This window comes from Muscardinus avellanarius, assembly GCF_963383645.1.
Source record: "Muscardinus avellanarius genome assembly, chromosome: 15".
Lineage (NCBI taxonomy): Eukaryota > Metazoa > Chordata > Mammalia > Rodentia > Gliridae > Muscardinus > Muscardinus avellanarius.
In genome coordinates, this window is record NC_137801.1 from 22,640,658 (window position 1) to 22,658,794 (window position 18,137).

General features: G+C 52.1%; 1 protein-coding gene across 1 annotated transcript; it reads left to right on the top strand.

Moving 5' to 3' along the window:
- Nucleotides 1–205: 205 nt before the first annotated feature.
- FOSL2 (FOS like 2, AP-1 transcription factor subunit) lies at nt 206–17,600 on the top strand (the record flags this gene model as incomplete). Its single annotated transcript, XM_080710970.1, has 4 exons — nt 206–307; nt 10,739–10,990; nt 14,502–14,609; nt 17,082–17,600. 4 exons carry the CDS (start codon nt 206–208, stop codon nt 17,598–17,600), a joined length of 981 nt encoding a protein of 326 aa, XP_080567096.1.
- Nucleotides 17,601–18,137: the final 537 nt, after the last annotated feature.

Sequence of the window (18,137 nt, forward strand, 5' to 3'; positions counted from 1 at the left end):
CCCGCCGCACTCGCCGAGCAGGGCGCGGGGACGCTGCCCGGCCGCCGCCGCCGCCTCCCGCCCGCGCCCGCCGCCGCGGGGGAGCCCGAGAGCCCGGACCCGAGCCCCGCGCGGCGGGCGGACGAGCGCGCGGCAGCCGAGCGCGGCCGCGGCGAGGGCGGGGAAGACGAGCACCCTGTTGACTCTCCGGCCCCCACCGCGGATCATGTACCAGGATTATCCCGGGAACTTTGACACCTCGTCCCGCGGCAGCAGCGGCTCTCCTGCGCACGCCGAGTCCTACTCCACCGGCGTCGGCGGCCAGCAGGTAGGTGCGGGCCCCGGTGCACCTGGCGCGGGGAGGACCCTGCCTAACTCTCGCCGCGCCTGTCTGTCTGTCTTCTCTCTCTCTCTCTCCTCTTCTCCTCTGCTTTCTTTTCCCTTTCTTGTCTCGGCGAGGAAACACCTACGGGCCACAGTTGTAAGTTGTGGATTTTCGTCCTGTTCTGCCCCACCCACCACTTTTATTTTATCTTAAAACTGGAGCTGGGAGTGGGCTTGAAGAATCAACAGACACTCTCCTCCACACTACAGCGTATCCAGAAGAGCTCCAGGAATCGCAGGTCCCCCTCCCAGGAGCCTGTTACCTCCCTTCGGGATCCCGGCTCCCAAAGCCTTCCCATCTCTCCGTGGTGGGCAGACAAGGGAATCTTTGCGCCCGCTAAGCACCTCCAGACAGCCAGGGGCCCAGTTAGTTCCTACGGGAGGGCATTTTTCTTCTGCTCTCCATCAAGCCTGAGTTCTTAGAGCCGGGAACTCAGAAACGCGGTTGGGCTCCGCCGAGTACTCCGGAGCGAGGGCGAGGGCTGCCTCTGGGAATCAGGTGCGAAGGTCAGGAAGGAAGAGGCCGGCCTTGATTGGCTCCTGCGGCTGCCTGAGTGTCCCGCGCGTTTCCTGCGAGGGTCGGGCAGGAGTTTACACAGCCTCGGAGGAGCGCCTTGAGGGGGGAACCCGGGGCAAAGAGGCCAGCGCAGAGAACTGGGGGAAAGAGACATCACTTGGGCTCCTGGGTGGTTCTGGGAGCAGAAAAACAACTTGTTTCTAAAGCAGCCAGACTGGTTTGCACTGGAGGGATTGTGGCTGTGATCTGTGTGTCTATAAATACCGGAGAGGTGCTGGTGGGGTGCCTGCCCTCCGGGGCAGCGCTCCCCACCCCCTTTCTTGTGAGGAAGCAGGGTTAACACGCAAAACTCCTTTTTACAACCTGAAGCCCACCTTGGTCTGCGTCCCCTGGAGTCTCTAGCCAAGTTGGCTGCAGCAGGAGGAGTTGCTCCGGAGAGGCAGTGGCCTTGGTCTCTGGAGGCCAGCTGGTCAGGGAGGGGCTGGGATGGGCTTTCAGGGAGGGCTGAACCCGGTGGAGAGTATCATGGAAACATGGCTTTCTTTGGGATCTGAAGAGGGATACCTGTTCCAAAGTGAATCCCCATACCTGGTGAGCCCCCCACCCCCAAATGGCTTTCCTGTGTCTTCTTAGGGCTCCCTGGTACCTTCTTATCGCCCACCACACAAAGCTTGTCTGTGCACAGAGAGCGCAGTCTGTGAGCCCTTAAAATCAGCGCCAAGTTGATGAGTTTAAAATCTTACCTGAAAAGTGGTTGATTATGTTTGTTTCCCAGCCTAGTTGGCGGTTTGTGTTGACTGTAAACGTCATTAATCAGCAGGCTGGAGTCCTTTATACCCATTCCCTCACTTTCCAATTCAACAAATCCCCAAACGCCTGTTTCTCCCTCAAATCAGAAAGAGACCTTTGAATTTCTTCTCTGTTCCTCCCTCTAATGTGTCTAAGGCAGTAATCACTGGAATAGTACAGTCTCCCTGCTTGACATTGCTTAGACCCTGGGGCCTGGATGGGAAGTCAAACCGGACGGACATCAGTGCCCCAACTGACTGATCTGTGTCACTAGGGCTTTGAGCCCAGGATGTGAGCCGAGGCAATTCCCTGTTTTGGAAGCAAATCAGACAGGAAACCAGTGTTAGGAAGAAGGAAGAGATCTCAGTCCAGCAGAGTGTAATGGGGCCTCATTACCGAAGCAAAAAGCAGCTGTTGGCTAATTCCTAGCATGCTGTAACACATGAGGATTTTGCAATTAGCAACAACCAGTGCACGGGTTCTCATGTATGCCTGCCCGTTTGGCCCTGCAGCCTGATCGAGGCGCCTTTCAAACCAGAGGGACTGGCCAGGTAATGTCGCTCAGCCAAGTTTGTCTGCTGCTTCTTGGTAGTGGTGTTTGGGGAACAGTACTCTTTGAGCAAAACTGTTTGTGGTCCTAAGGACTGACCTCAGAACCTTTTGTTACTTCACAAGTCTGTGCTGTGACCCCGCCCAAGCTTGGGCTCCAGGTAACTTTATTACATACCAGATAAAACCTTAATCACTTTATTTCATGGGCCTTCCTCCTTTATGGCATTACAGTGGACTGATCCTTGAGACGGTTCTCAGGTTTTCCCTTGGGGAAGTGATTTTTTTTCCTGGTCTCCTTATTTGCAGAGTCCAGTATTCCTGCTAAGCATGCTGTCGGCTTCTCAACCCAGACTTTTCTTTTCTCAAGCTGCACGAGGCTTGGTTCTAACACATGGCCACAAGTTCCAGTGACTTGGGGGGTGTGAAGGGGACGACAACTCTTTGTTGAAACCTTGCTTCTTTTATATGGCAGGAACTTAAAACATGAAAAATATTTCCTGTTGCAGTTAGAGTTTTAATCACAGAGGTTAGTCATTGACGATTTAGTTTTATGAGGGATAGTTGCACACACCTCCCCCTCCTGGATTATGCGTTTTTGTTGTTATTTTTTTTCTCTTTCCTGATTTTCCTAGGACAGCACCTCCCAGATATATGCCCTGCCGGGCTGCCTGGGCTGCCTGACTATTACGGTTTCAGGGCCTGAGCATTACGCAATCCAACCAGTTACACAAACAGGTCATTTCATAACTTGTTTTCATCAGCCAGGCCCCCTTTTAATGAAAACAAAAACAAAAACAAAACAAAAACAAGACCAGGACTTTTTAAAGGCTACTATTTGTCTGTTTCTCAGATAACGTGTGAAAAATAAATCAAGCGGACTATTTTCTTTTGGAATCCAGGAATACCAGAAGAGCTTTCTTCTTCTTCAACTGCCTTTCCCAACACGCACGCACGCGCACGCGCACACACACACACACACACACACTCACTCACTCACTCACTCACTCACTCACACACACAAAATTCCCCAGAGTGAACTTTTGCCAACTGTACCAGGCTGGGACATTCCTCACATCAAAGAACTTTTTACCAGAAATGACTGTGATTCCCAAATCAGCCTCAAATATGCCTCTCTGGTGCCCTCTGCGGGACATTTTTAGAAGAACTATCTTGGGAATGTATTTTTCCAGCCCCATAGAGTGTTAACTTGGTTCGTTTTCGGAATTCCTAGGATTTTTTTCTTTTTTATTTAGAGACAAATGCCATATATTTAACAGTGGTAACTAGGAACTGCTTTATTTAAAAGGAAATTTCTTCTAAAACTTTTTGTTCTAAATAAAACCTGGTTGGAAAAAGAGTACTTTCCCCCCCTTTCCCTGTTTTGATGCCTGTCAGTTTCTTAGGGTACCAGCACAATATTTTCAAATTCTCAAGGCTTGTTTCCTTGTTTGTATTGTGTGTGGGGATGGGTCGTTTAGAATTGGTGGGAAAGTAGATGGGTGTTCAAGGTCTGGGTGCTTTTTAAAAAAAATTTTTTTTTTTTGCCTTGATCTTACAGATGTTGTAGATTAGGATCAAACAAAATGTTATCCCAGGAATTTGTCTGTTCCGCTGATTCTTGATGGTGGAAGTCAGCTTCACTTTTTCTTCAAAGTGAATGGGGGTGAAATAGCAGTCATGCATTGTCTGAGTGGCCGTTGAATGGCCCTGTCTGAAGCACCGAGAGCATTTTCATGACTGCCTTCTTATTCAAGATGAATGTAAAATTAGGGGACTTTGTTTTTTTCTTTTCTATCTTAATAAAAACACGCCAGAATTTACGCATTCTGAACCAGTGCCGTCCCCTTCATCTTTTTTTTTAAATTTTATTTTTGAGGAGACTAAATATCTATATGCTGTGGCTACTGGTCAGACCCAGAAAGGCTTGGCAGTGCCTCTTTTGGAATTGCTTAAAGCATTTTTTTAAAAATCCTTCCTGCTAATAGATCTTTGAAAGGTGAATTTGATATTTGGAAATTACCACAAAATCCTTGGAACCACATCTGACAGATAAAAGTTCAGGTGATCAGGTTGGGTCCAAAGTACAGTGAACCCCAAATCCTGTTGGTGCCTCAGGAACCTGACTGAGACAGACTCCTAGTCCATCCCCAGGACAAAGCACACCAAAGGAGGTGTCTCTGGTGACAGTCCTAGTGCCATCTGCGCCTTGGGCCCCTGTTAAACAGAAATAAAGACACTGGTTTTGAGGGAAGCTAACTTTCTGATTAACATGTCAAAAGAAATAAACCAGCATCACTAGTTTGTTGATAATGTCTCATCCACGTTGTACGTGGTAACTTGGTGGCCACAGCATTTCAAAATACAGCAGTTCCACCCAGCGTGGTGGTGTCCACTTGCAATCCCGGCATTTGGGAGGCGGAGACCTGAGGGTCGTGGTTCACTACTCAGTTACTTAGTGAGGCCCTCTGCAACTTAGTGAGATCCTATTTCAAAATAAAGAGTAAAAAATAGGGCAGGGGGTGTAGCTTGGAGGTAGAAGGCCCCTGGGTTCCATCCCCAGACCCGCAAAAATAAATAAATAAATAAATAAATAAATAAGATTAATATATTTATTTTAAAAAGATATATTTACCTCTAATTGAGGTAAATATATCAGTTCCAAATCCCATTTGGTAGCCCTGCCTCTCCTCAGATCCCTGGGCTGGAGAGGCAACATGTAAGGTTTCCGTTGGCCAGCGTGGTCTGTCGGCCCTGTCCGGTGGGCAGACGTCAGCAGCTTCCACTTCCTGTGGTTCTAAGGGCAGACAAGATGGCAAGTCTTCCTGCCTTCTCACTCAGTGCAGAGCTCTGCTGCCTGGAGGGGAAAGAGAGGGGGCCGTAGGATAATGGCCTGGATCCTCTGGGGCTTTGGGATGGGCTCTGGCCAGGGGGGATGACCTGGGGATGACGCCATACTGACCCCTGTCACCTCTCCCTTGTTTTTTTCTTTTTCTTCCTCGATTTTCTTCACCTGGCAGTGAGGTGGCAGAAGACTGGTTCTTTCAAGTGAAGCTGGGATAGAGAAGAGGCTGGCAGGAAGCAGATCACCTGAGACAGTGTTTGTGTACCGTAAAACTGGAAATCATGTGTTATTAGCAACAATTTCCACTGTGACCTAAATGGAATTTCCTCAGAGAAGAATGAAAGGTGGGAGGTCAGAGGGAGGCCCATCGCAGACTGTGAAGACTAGCTGGACTCCCTTCTGAAGGCTCTGCAGGACATCCTGGGTCCTGCAGACACGCAGAGCATTTGCGTTGGGCTGGGACCGGCCTCGTAGGCGCAAGACTCAGGGAATGTGGCCATAGCGTTAGCCCTTGCCTTCTCTCTTACCCTGGACCAACCTTCAGAGGGGTTGGAATTTTCCTTCTCCCTTCTTGGGACTATAAAAAAGAGGAAGAGCCCAGTTCTTCTTAGGATATCACCCTGTGTCTAGGTGGGGCAGGTCACATGGGCCACAGGGCTCATGGCTTGAACACTTGGGGGCCCTGGTAAGAATGAATCCCATGAATGATGGCTGGGGAGGTCGTCAGTGGCAGAGCTCTTGCCTGACATGTGCAAGGCCCTTGGTTCGATACTCAGTACTGAAAAAAGAAAAAAAGAAGGAGAGAAAGGAGAAGAATCTGACAGAGAAGTGCCTGGCCAAGGGGAGGAGCCCAGAATACCAACTCTGGCTTCTGTGTCAAATGCCATTTTTGCTCAGCCCAGGGGTCCTTGGGATAAGCCCTCTGCCCCTCTCAGTCCTGTGGGAAATGGAGGTCCAAACCCTTAGTTTTGAAGACCATTCAGCAAAGGCCATAGGTATGAGTCTCTCTTTTTTTTTTTTGGTACTGGGGATTGAACCTCCAAGGGAATCCTACCTCCAAACTATACCCTGCAGCCCTTTTTAATTTGTCTTGAAAGAGTGCCTCACTAGGTTGTTGAGAGTCTCACTAAATTGCCCAGGCTGGCTTCAAACCTGTGATGTTCTTGTGTCCACTTATAAGTACTGGGATTATAGGCATGGACCACCACGCTTGGCTTGTGATCCTCATTTCTGAATGTGAAGCCCTGTTGTAGCATCCTAAAAGGCTTTTTCCCAAGTCAGTAACTGGTGGGCTGTGAGACTTCTCTGAGCCTGCTGAAGTTGGTCCTGTGTTCCTAGATTCTCTTCTCAGCAATGACAGAGGCACCCACTTACTCACCGAACAGCCCGTGGCACCAGGGGGGGCAGGGTGCTGCAGAGTGACTCCGAGGTCTCCATCTGAGGGACCCACAGTGAGGCTTGTGAGGGCCTGACCTGTGGCTCAGGTGTGCAGATCCAAGGTGATGAGCGAGGCCCATCTCTTTGGGTCAGAGAGCAATTCCAGTTCTGACTTTGCTTTCGTATTTCCTCTCTTTATTCTTTTACTTCCAGCTGGAGCCTGGAAGATGAGATGAGAATTGTCTCCTAGGACTGGGATTGGCAAACTATTTTTGTAAATGAAGTTTAATGGGAACCAGGCACGTCTGTTTGTAGCACAGACTATATGGCCCACACAGTATTTGCTATGTGACCCTTTACAGCAAAGTTTGCCAAACTCTGCCCTGAGAGGGATGTGGGGGCCGTTTGTCCTTCTCCGGCATGCACTCAGAAGTCAGCAGGGTGACACAGTTCAAGTATTTGGAGGCTGGGCCAGGCTGGAATGCCACACAGCCATCTTCAGTCCCATCCCCAGGGAGGTCAGGACCTGCATTGCCTCTGCCACCGCACACCTGGTTCTGCAGTGGGCACCGTGGCACCTGCCGCTGGGAAGCCTCGCCTTGGGTTCTATTTAATGTTTACTCATTCACAGAGAACAAGGATTTATCCCCAACAGGACATTTGGCTGATTCTTGGATCTGTTCGCACAGAAGAATGCCAGGCTAACTTCTGGGACCACAAACTCTTAGCCTGGCCTCTTCTCCCTATCCCAGTGTTGCTTTCTGAATAATATGTTTGGAGTTGAGACAAGACCCATCTGCCAGATCTAATTGAAACTTTTGTGTGTCTCCTAGAGAAGTTCCTCTGGAGACAAAAGCCTTCTTTATCAGGCCCCAGGCCCCTCTGGGGATGGGACATTGTTTTGCTTGCAGTTTGGAGCCAGTGTGTTATCCAGATGGTTTTACCTCTGTCTGAAACAAGGTGTACATGCGTTTCAGAGGCAGTCATTACCTCCCGCCTTGTTTTTATTGCTGTCTTGTTTTGTCTAGACCAAGCCATTGCTGCAAGGAATCTGTCTGATGTATACCGGGAAGCTCATTCTGTGGACTTGCCATCTGCAAAGTGGAGGGACCAAGAGGGGCCACGAGGCTCCTGCTCATCCCCAAGGAATCTTAGGCTCCCAACTTTGCAGCAGATTTTTTTTTTTTTTTTTTGCATTCTCCCCCAAGCCTAAAGCAGGTGAACTTTTGTTCATTGGAATGAGTGAACTTCCATGGAACATCTGTCCCGTGGAGGAGGGGGTCACAGTAGACCATGGCACTGTGTGTCAGGAGCAACTCAGACCTAGAACCTGACTTGGGAAGAGGTGTGGAATGCCAAAGTTGGGACTTCCAGGAGTGGGCAGCTGGCAAGTCTCCCTGGGGCTTCCCGGTGCAGACCACATGGACCAGTGTAATGATGATGGTGGTGGGGCAATGCTGATGACCGTAGTACCTTCAGTTTGTTTGGAGTGTTTCTCAACCCTGGCTTTATACTGTAATCTTTTAGAGTTAAAGTACCTTTATCAAAACCCTGATAATTTTAGAACTCTAATGATGAGGCTCTGATGTTAGTGTTTTTTTTTTTTAATAAGCTATTCAGAATATTTCTAGTGTGCAGCCAGGGTTGAGAGGCACCAGAGTGCCTTGCAGCCTGTGATTATGAGAAGCTACTTATTTAACCCTCATAACCCAGCAGGGAGTCTGGGGTTAGTGTTCCCCTTTACATCCTGGAAGGGAATCCCCAGCAATTGGCCAGGGCCAAGCTCTTCAAGGCTGAACCAGAGCATAGACCCAGGCCTCCATCTGAGTCAGCTCCCTAGCCCTCCTACCCATCATCCCAAGAGAAAAATCGCTGCTGGGTGCTCAGGGCTTCTACAGACACCTAGACATGCCCATAGCTCTCGCATCTCAGCCTCCTTATAGCCCAACCCCACTTGTCCATTTTTTCTCCTTGAAGATCATTTCCCACTGGAATCCTTTCTTGTTTGCTGTGCTCCTCTCTCCTTCACATACACCTGCTTCTTTTCAGTCAGCCTCTGCTACAAAGCTCCATTATCTTTGCTTTTGGAGTGCAATTCAGAGTCCATCACTTTAGGCAGCTATCCTCCGGAATCCCTGAATCCATTACAATAGGAGGCCTTCCTCATAGAATCCCAGAAAGGCCTTCCTCATAGAATCCCAGAATCCATTGCATTGGGAAGCTTTCTTCATAGAATCCCAGAATCCATTGCACTGGGCATCCCTCCTCATGGAATCCCAGATTCCATTGCTCTGGGCAGCTCTCCTCTGGAATCCCAAATCCACCACTGCTCTGGGACAGCATTCCTCCTAGAGTTTATTGTCCTGAATAGTTCTCTTCGCTGATTTCTCTTGGCTTGGGGCCCTGCAGCATTCTGGGAAGTGAAGTGGTCATGTCCTACCACCCAGACTGGGGTTAGGTGGTGACAGAGTTGAGGAAGGGTCCCAGCTCTGTCAGCTACCATGAGGTCCTCAAGCACCCAGATGTCACCAGGGGGGAAGATGGCAGTGTTAGCAGCTGCTAATGCTTCTAATCTCAGTTTTACTGATTGGACCAGAATTGGGGATACTATAACATCGTGCTAATGGTGGCAGGATTTCATCTGGGGCCAACAGATATGTGGGGACTTCTTGGTGAGACAGGAGGTCTGTAGAGACCCTTGGCAGAGGTGACTGTCCAGGACAGTGGGACTGGACACCAGCACTTAGGGCTGGGTTTGGAGGAAGAAGGAAGCCATGTCCAAGCAACTCAGGTGCCACTGTGTCGAGAACTATGGCCTCGCCGTCATGCTGAGCTGGGTCTGAATCCTGATGCCACTACTTATTAGCAGTGTGACCTCGGAGAAGTTACTTAATCTCTCTCAGACTAAATTTCTGCCTCTGAAATGGAGATAATGGTTGTTCTTACCTCAGAGGGAGAATTAATGAGATAATCTAGAGGAGACATTAACATAGTGCTGGTCATTTAGTAAGTGTTAGCTTGTTATTACTGTCGTCATCTCACCCGCCAGATTAAAGAGAGAGAAAAATAAAACCCTCTGGAGAGTGTGTGTGTGTGTGTGTATGTGTGTGTGTGTGTGTGTAGTACTGGGAACTGAACCCACGGCCTCCCCACACACGCTAGGCAAGTAGGCAGGTGTTCTACCACTGAGCTATACCCTTAGTCCTGTATAGTTTATTTTGAGGCAGGGTCTCACTAAGTTACCCAGGCTGGCCTTGAGTTTGTGATCCTCCTGCTTTAGCCCCCTGAGTAGGTGGGATTACAGATGTGTGCCTCTGCACCTGCTCAGGGAACCTTTTTGCGGATGCAGATTGTCTGAGGATGAGGATTCACTTGAGTTCCATTGGGGGCTTTCTCCTACAAAATGCTGGAAATGGGGGCCCTTCCTTTCCCCTGCTCTCTCGCTGTCTGGAGCTACCTTGGAGAAGGCTGCTGAGGAGCCCGGCCTGTTTTCATTTTTGTACCCTGCTGTTATATTTTAAGTAGAATGCTTCCTGCAGCCTATTTCAGAGATCTCTGCAATGTGGGCATAAATTAAGGGATCACTTGGAGTTCCCAGCACCAAAGTTTCCTGCAGACCTATCTGTGAGGCTAGATGGAGAGACGTGTAGCGAGGTGGGGCTAGACACAGCATATCTGCCCCAAGCCAATGAAGGGAAGGAGGAGGAACGAGGACAGCAAGAGGAAGTCTAGAAGCAAATGCCAGACTCTTAGGTTTCAGTCTCGTGGGTTGGAGGACATCTTCTTACGGACCTGGCTTTGCCCTTATGGGGTCATAGCCCCATCCTGAACCTCTTTGGAAAGTGGCAGATGCAAACATAATATGCTCTTCTTTCTTGCAATCTCCCAGTTAAGATGTCCTGAGCTAGTACTCTGGGGAATCATAGGCAGGCGACTCAGAGGCTCTGGAGCCAGGTGCTGCATCGTGGAGATGGTGCCCTGGCGGGCCCTGGGGTAAGTGTGAGCAGCTAGGCCTTAGGTGTGTTCTAGAAGTCATTTGGAATATGGCCGCATCCTTTGTGAGCCACCTGCAGATGGGGTCCTCAGGACCTCAGTCAGGGAAGGATCCAGTGTGACACCCAGGAATAGCTAAAACCCTCCTGTTTCTTGGATGTGTGGGGTTTCTTCAGGGAGGCCCACCTGGGGGCCTGACCTTGCCCTACAAGTGCTGACCCACAGTCTGTGGGCTTTTGCCTTTCTCTGCTTGTCCTGTCCATCCAGTGTCTTCTGGCTCAACCATGCCTTTCTCCTTGTTTCAGAAGTTCCGGGTAGATATGCCTGGCTCGGGCAGTGCCTTCATCCCTACCATCAACGCCATCACCACCAGCCAGGACCTGCAGTGGATGGTGCAGCCCACGGTGATCACCTCCATGTCCAACCCCTATACTCGCTCGCACCCTTACAGCCCCCTGCCGGGCCTGGCCTCCGTCCCTGGGCACATGGCCCTGCCAAGACCCGGCGTGATCAAGACCATTGGGACCACCGTGGGCCGCAGGAGGAGAGATGAGCAGGTACTGCTCAGTCCAGTGGAAAAGAGCCATGTTGGTGGCTTTGGGGGCCTCATAAGCACAGAATATTTTTCTGCAGACCAGTGGGAAGTAGGGTTACTATTCTGGAAGCATTGGGGGAGATGAGGGAGCTGAGCGGCTCATCCTTGGAGGCAGAGCTGGAGAACCAAGCTAGGCCTGGCTCTGTCCTCTTGTTTATGTCCCTCAGAATTTCTGAGTCTCACTTTCCTCTGCTCAAAATTGGGGCTTATGGTTCCTACCTCCAAGGACTTGTTGGTGTTTGAAGGGGATCACATACAGAAAGAGTGTTGCAGGAAGAAAGGGTCTGGGAATGGGGAGGGCTGTCGTGGCCTGCCTACATCAGTGTCCTGCTCTGAGTTGTGCTAGGGATCAAACCCAGGACCTTGTGCCTGCTAGGCAGGTGCTCTACCACTGAGCCACATCCCCGGCCCTGCTCCGGGCTTTGACAGAGGTCCACAGATGAGCCCCACTGAGCCCTGTGAGCTTTTATAGATTCACTCTGAGCTGTCTGTCTCCCCCTGTCTGCTGCAGACAGGGCATTCAGCAGAGCTGGTGCTGTCCATGTGACTTTCCATTCCTCAGTGTTCCAAGCCTTCGACTAGAAGCAGGAGCCCATTTCAAGGGTCTAGAATGCATATTCCAGAAGAATAATGGCTCTGGGGCCTCAGGAATCTGGTTAGCTGTTTTAGCTGATGGGAGAGTAGAGATCAGACATACCCCACCACCACCACCAAAGGGGCTTGAGCTGAGTTGGCTGGGAGGGAAGTTGAGTAATGGTGGGGACTCTGCTTTTTGAAAAGCATCTACCCAGTCGAAAGGCCCATCACCTGCAACAACAGTGAGCCAGGGCTGTGCTGAGCCACCTGGTTCCAGAAAGAGAAATTAGAATCATGCCTAATACCCAAAAAGGATGGATGCCTTCGGAGAGGCCCATCTGCCCCCTTCACAGACATTATGACCAAGGCCCAGACCACCTGCTGCACTCAGCTGGCAAGTGAGCGGGGAAGTCTAGACTCCATGTAAGCGAGTTGCCTGGACTTCCTGTGCAGGGCTTGCTTACGACAAGGCCATGCCTCTGTGAGCCCAGAAAAGGCAAATGCTTAAGCAGCGGAACCTCCATTTCAAATGAAGTGAGAGTCTAGAGAGGCCCTCCAGTTACACATGGACTCCTGGCCATTCCAACCCAATCTACTTCTACTCGGGTGTCCCCAGGGATGGTGTTCCAGTACGAGGGCCTTTAAACAGTTTCCAGTGGATAATGGTGGACCCAGGGCCAGTAGTCCCCAAGATACCACTCTGAGGAGCCTGAAGCTCCCTCAGGAGCCTGCTCCTCTGAGGACAAAGTCGGGCCTCGTGTCTAATACATGCTCATGGTAGGGCCACAGAGCAGGGCCCTGTGGGAAGTGTGTGTAATGGACGCCATAGTAGCCAGAGCTCATGGATGCCCATTGGGCTTCTGCTGTTAGGTAGGTAGCCAACAGGCCCCTCACTGTGGCTTTTCAAATCTATATCTAGAAAGGGCTTCGGAGACCATCTTTTCTAATTTCTGCTCTAGGGCCCTTACCAGAACCACACAGTGAACTAGTAATAGCCCTGTGTTTTTCCCACCACACCACCTAGGCCTGCCCTAAGACAATCTGTCTGGGGAATTTCCTTCCTTTTTGGGGAGGGAGGGAGAGAGCCCGGAGCATTCTATCTCACTTGGGTTAGAGTTGAGACAGCCCTGCTGCAGCCTCGAGAAGCCTGGACTGCGGCATCCTGGGCCCTGGGCAGTCCGGTTCCTTGCCCTCTGGTCTTCCTCCAAGGCTTAGAGTCTTACTTCCGTTCTTCCCCAGCCTCCCCTGAGGCCTGCTAGCCAGCCAGCCTGGGGCCTCCTCCCAGCCTGCCCAGGGGCTCCCTCTGAGCCTGGTGACTCTTAGGCTCGGGAGGGGAGGGTGTGTATGGTTTGTAGGTGGGGCCGAGGTGCTGATTTCACAGTAGCTGTAACCACATCGATCTCACTGGCCCACACCTCACAAACAGGGGAGAGACTTCTGAGGCCCAGAGTTGGCAAGGGAGGGAAGGTTTGAAGTGGCCCAAGGCCTGCTCTTTCTTCTTTCTGCCCCTCATTAGTGAGGGATCTGGGTGGGGGGGGGCAGTTGCTGGGCTTTCAGGAAAGCTCTAAATCCAGGACTGCAGCAGAGACCCCAGCTCTCTTGGTAACCAGCCCTGTTGGGCTCAGGTGAAGAAAAGTTTATGGGCAGCCAGTGTTCTAGGCCTTGGGACCTCAGCTGGACTGCAGGGTCACCTCTACGCTGACAGCCATGGCATTGTCCAGGTGCTATGCCCTGCTTTGCTGTTCAGGACATCACAGCAGACTCCCAGGGTGGCAGAGAGTGTCCTGGGACTCTGGGACCGGCCAGGATGGAGACCCTTTCCCTCAGAGGTGGCCAGCACTCCAGGCAGCATCCCTCCATGGGATAGCTTCCCTCTCCTCCCCCAAAAGTGGCTTCAGCTTTTTTTCCATGTGTCCCTTGACAGCAGGACCTTTGGAATCTTTTAAGTACCTAGTAGAGCATGGGGCACATGGTAGGTATGCACTGACTGGGGAGGCCTTTCCTTTTGCCTTGATTCTGCTGTGGCTCCCAGCCATCTTGCCTGGATCACCCCTGCCTGAGAGGGAGATGAGGTCACGGCTCTAAAGGGCTCTGTATGAGCAGTGTGAGTCAGGAGTTCCTAAAACAAGCACTCATTTCAAGGGGTGAGGTCCTAAGCTCTTGGAGGGGGGTCTTCCCTTGTTTTCCAGAGAAGCCCCAGGCACCTAGACCTGTGGATGCACATGGAAGGTGCCCATTTGTTGAATGAGTGGGAGGGGTGGGCAGCAGGAGGAGTGTGCCAGGGGGCTGCTCCGCCTTTTGCACATGCCGTGCAGCCTTGCGCTGTGCCGGGGTCACTGGGGAGTCCTTGGGGCCGACCTGTGAGCAGCTGGCACTCTAGGGTTGGCAGAGGGAGTCAGGAGTGCAGGGGCTCCCGGGCCTTCCCTCCAACAACAGAACATTCTGCCCTGGGTGGATCTTACCTATGTGGGGGATTCTTCTGGGCCCAACCACTTAACCAAATGAGGATAATGAGGCTCGTTGTGATGAGGAGGAGTAATTATCCAGGGTTTGGAAGAAACTGCTGGAGTGGGTGGGGCCTAGCTCCTTGGAGGGGCTCCTCTCTGTCCTGGGCTGCCAAGGAGCAGGGGCGGCTGAGTTGTTCCTCCCTTCCTCTCCCTCTTTCTCCCTCTCAACACAAAACATGGCCTTCCAGGGATAAGTGAGCGACAAGTGCCACTCAGGCAGCAAACAGCAGTGAGCTGCATGCTCTGGGGCCTAGGAGTTCAGCCCCGAGCCTCTGGCTCTCCTTTCTCCCCTCTGATTCCAGAAGGGCCGCTTGCCTTAAGATGCAGTTTTTGAAAATGCCATGAACTGTTTGCCTCATTCTAATCATGATTCTCCACCTTGGCCTCTAGCTGTCCCCTGAAGAGGAGGAGAAGCGTCGAATCCGGAGGGAGAGGAACAAGCTGGCTGCTGCCAAGTGCCGGAACCGACGCCGGGAGTTAACGGAGAAGCTGCAGGCGGTGAGGAGCCCTGTGAGGGTGGGAGCACTTGGGGCGGAGGCCCAGGGCTGCGGCATCCCACCCTCCCCTTGCTTACCCGTGGCTTGGGGATGAGAGATCCAACATTCCTCCCTTTGAGCACACAGGTCAACACTGCTGAATTAGATAGATAGATAGATAGATAGATAGATAGATGGATGGATGGATGGATGGATGGGGGGGGGGCCTTTGCCACCAGCCTGGGTCTGGGGAGAGGATCTGAACAAGCTTCTTGGGCCAGAACCTTTTTTCTCGTTGCCTGCATACTGCTCTCTGCTCTCAGTCCTGCTGGGGCTCTTGGTGAGGGATAGCAGGGACGTCTGTATTGCCAGCCCACAGAGCCCAGGCAGATCCAGACCTGCCCATCCATGGCTACTCCGAGGTTCCAGCCACCCCCATGTCTACTGCTGGCAGGGTGGCCCAGCCTGGCTTACGCACTGCAGTGTGAGTGGAACTGGGGTACATGTGGGGATCCTGATGGAAATAGGCCAGGTGCCAGGTGAATTACATTTTCTTGGGGCTGTCTCATATCCTTCATGGGCAGGAGAGTCCCCTGAAGCATGGGCCTGGAGCCGAGGCCTTGGTACCTCATTCTGCCCTCTGAGTCACTCTCCTGTGTGCCCTAATTGCCCAGACCTTGGGGGCCCATGGCCTGGCCCTTCCCTCTTGTAAGCTCGACCTGACCAAAGTCACGTAACCCTCCCAGAGCCTAGCCCAACAGGAAGGGCTGTGTGTGGTGTGGAGGAAGCCCAAAGCCAGAATGGGATGGTTTCAAAATGAGGAAGCAAGATAGACCATCAGTGGTCCTCACAGTGACCCTCCTGGATGGGGCTTTGGCAAACATCCCATTGGTTTATTTAACCCGCTCAGGTAGAATCTGCCTGCTTAGGTTTCCCCCGGTTCACCCTCAGTCCTCGGGCACTGGATGTACACTCTATGAATTCCTTGATACCTGTGGTCATGTCCCATGGAGGACAGGCCGGAACTGTCCAGCCTCAGGTGAGCAGCCAGCCCACCTTGGAGGCTTCTGTTACTTCAGGGGGCTACGCCCTGTGTCTATCTGAGGCCTTCCTTAACTACCAACCCAAGAATGGCCTCTTTCCTTTCTTCTTCTCCCAGAAACCTCACACTCCACTCCTCTGCCCGCCCCCGACCCAACCGCCCAGTGCCCTGAGCCACGCCATCCACAGGAAGCCTGTTGTGAGCTCTTGATGTTCATCAGACCCTTGAGACAGACAAAAACTTTTTTTACTCTGGAATATGCCACACTCTGCTTAATGGCGCTCTTAGCCCGCATCTCCATGTCTGTGGACAGGAATCTGTGTTAGGGAGAGTGGGGGAGGAAGCCGGGGGCGCGGCCCTCCATGTGTCTGCCTCTGCTTCTTGGGGTTGGTGTGAAAGAAAGGGTCCAAGGAACCTTCGCAGGCTTGTAAGCGCTCAGCTGCCTCCTCTGGAGGGTGTGGTGAGCTGAATAACTGAATGTTCTCTCAAGTCTTGTCAGTCCTGAGACCCAGGCTTCAGAAATTGGAGCACAGAATGAGAAGACCCCACAGGGCTTGACTGAGCACTTACTGCAAGCCAGGTACTGTCCTGGTGCTGAGGTTCAGGAGGGTGCAGGAGAGAGCCACCACTCTCATGCAGGCTTGGGGTCAACGTCTGTGACCGTAGGTGTGTGGACATGAGGCTGGGGAGGTACAGAAGGAGAGAGGGATGGGGCTGCATCCTGGGCTCCTTTTTTCATGAAAAATTCCCTTACGCCTCATGCCAATTCAGGGGCAATCCTAGCACCCAGGCAGTAGAATATATACATGGACTCTGGAGTTAGATACATTGGGATTGAAATCTGGGATACCTTACCTACTGGCTCTGTCATTTTGGGTAAATTACTAAACCTTTCTGAACCTCTGTTTCCTCATCTACAAGTGGGCTGATGATAACATGCTTTCCAAATTTTTGAAAGAGCCAGGCACAGTGGCACAAGCCTGTAATCCCAATACTTGGGAGGCTGAGACAGGAGGATCACAGGCACAAGGCCAAGCTCAGCAATTTAGGGAGACCTGTAGCAACTTAGTATGATCCTATTTTAAAATAAAAAGATAAAAAAGGGGCTGGTGATGTAGCTTGGAGGTAGAATGCCGCTGGGTTTGATCTCTAGAACCAGGGGGAAAAAACTGAGTGAGATAACGTATGAAATACTTCATCCGGTGCCTGGAACAAGTAAATGCTCAATTATGGCTCAATGACGCTTGTTATTTTCCTCCTTCAAGCTTCCCTCCTTTGGAAACAAAGGAGACCATGAGCGGCCCCATGACTCAGAACTAGCATGGTCTGTGGCCAGGTGTGAACCGTCGTCTGAGGACATTGCTGGTCCTCCCTTTCTCATCTGGATCGAACTGTCCCCTGGCAGGTCCTCAGCAGGTTTTTGTCCCTCACACCCCTCTCTTCCCCCCACAGGAGACGGAGGAGCTGGAGGAGGAGAAGTCAGGCCTGCAGAAAGAGATTGCTGAGCTGCAGAAAGAAAAGGAAAAGCTGGAATTCATGCTGGTGGCCCACGGCCCGGTGTGCAAGATCAGCCCCGAGGAGCGCAGGTCGCCTCCAGCCCCCGGGATGCAGCCCATGCGTAGTGGCGGTAGCGCGGTGGGCTCCGTGGTGGTGAAGCAGGAGCCCTTGGAGGAGGACAGCCCCTCTTCCTCATCTGCAGGCCTGGACAAGGCCCAGCGCTCTGTCATCAAGCCCATCAGTATCGCCGGGGGCTTCTATGGGGAGGAGCCCCTGCACACCCCGATCGTGGTGACCTCCACGCCGGCCATCACCCCGGGCACCTCGAACCTCGTCTTCACCTACCCCAGCGTCCTGGAGCAGGAGTCGCCTGCGTCGCCCTCCGAGTCCTGCTCCAAGGCTCACCGCAGGAGCAGTAGCAGCGGGGACCAGTCATCAGACTCCTTGAACTCCCCCACTCTGCTGGCTCTGTAACCCCACGCTGTCCTCCCCGGCTTTGGAGGGGTCCTCGGCACTGCCCCTTCCCAGGGACCAGCACCTTTAAGTGCTCCAAGGCCATGAGGGCAAAAGGGGGACCCTGCCAGGAAGCTTCCGGGCTCCGGGGAACCCAGGTGGGACTTTGCAGTGGGCGCTGGAGGACTTGAGTTGACCTTTGGAAGCCATGGGACCTCCGCCCCCGTTCATCTTGCAAGCAAATCCTCTTTCTTGAAAAGCCATGGAGAACTTGGTTTGGCAGACTCAGACATCTCTGGCTTCTGAAGAGCCCGGAGCTGGTCCGATGGCTCCTGTCCCTTTGTTACGCTGTTTCTGGAGTGATGGTGTCCTTTCCTGCCCCACCAAGCATGCCTGGTGCCTTTGGTTCACCTTCCCTCGACTCGCCCCTCCCTCCCACGGTGTCAATTTCACTCCCTCTTGGTTTATTTTTTCAAATTTGCCATGACATTTCATCTGGGTGGTCTGGATATTAAAGCTCTTCATTTCTGGAGATGTGGCAGCAGGTGACTCTTCCAG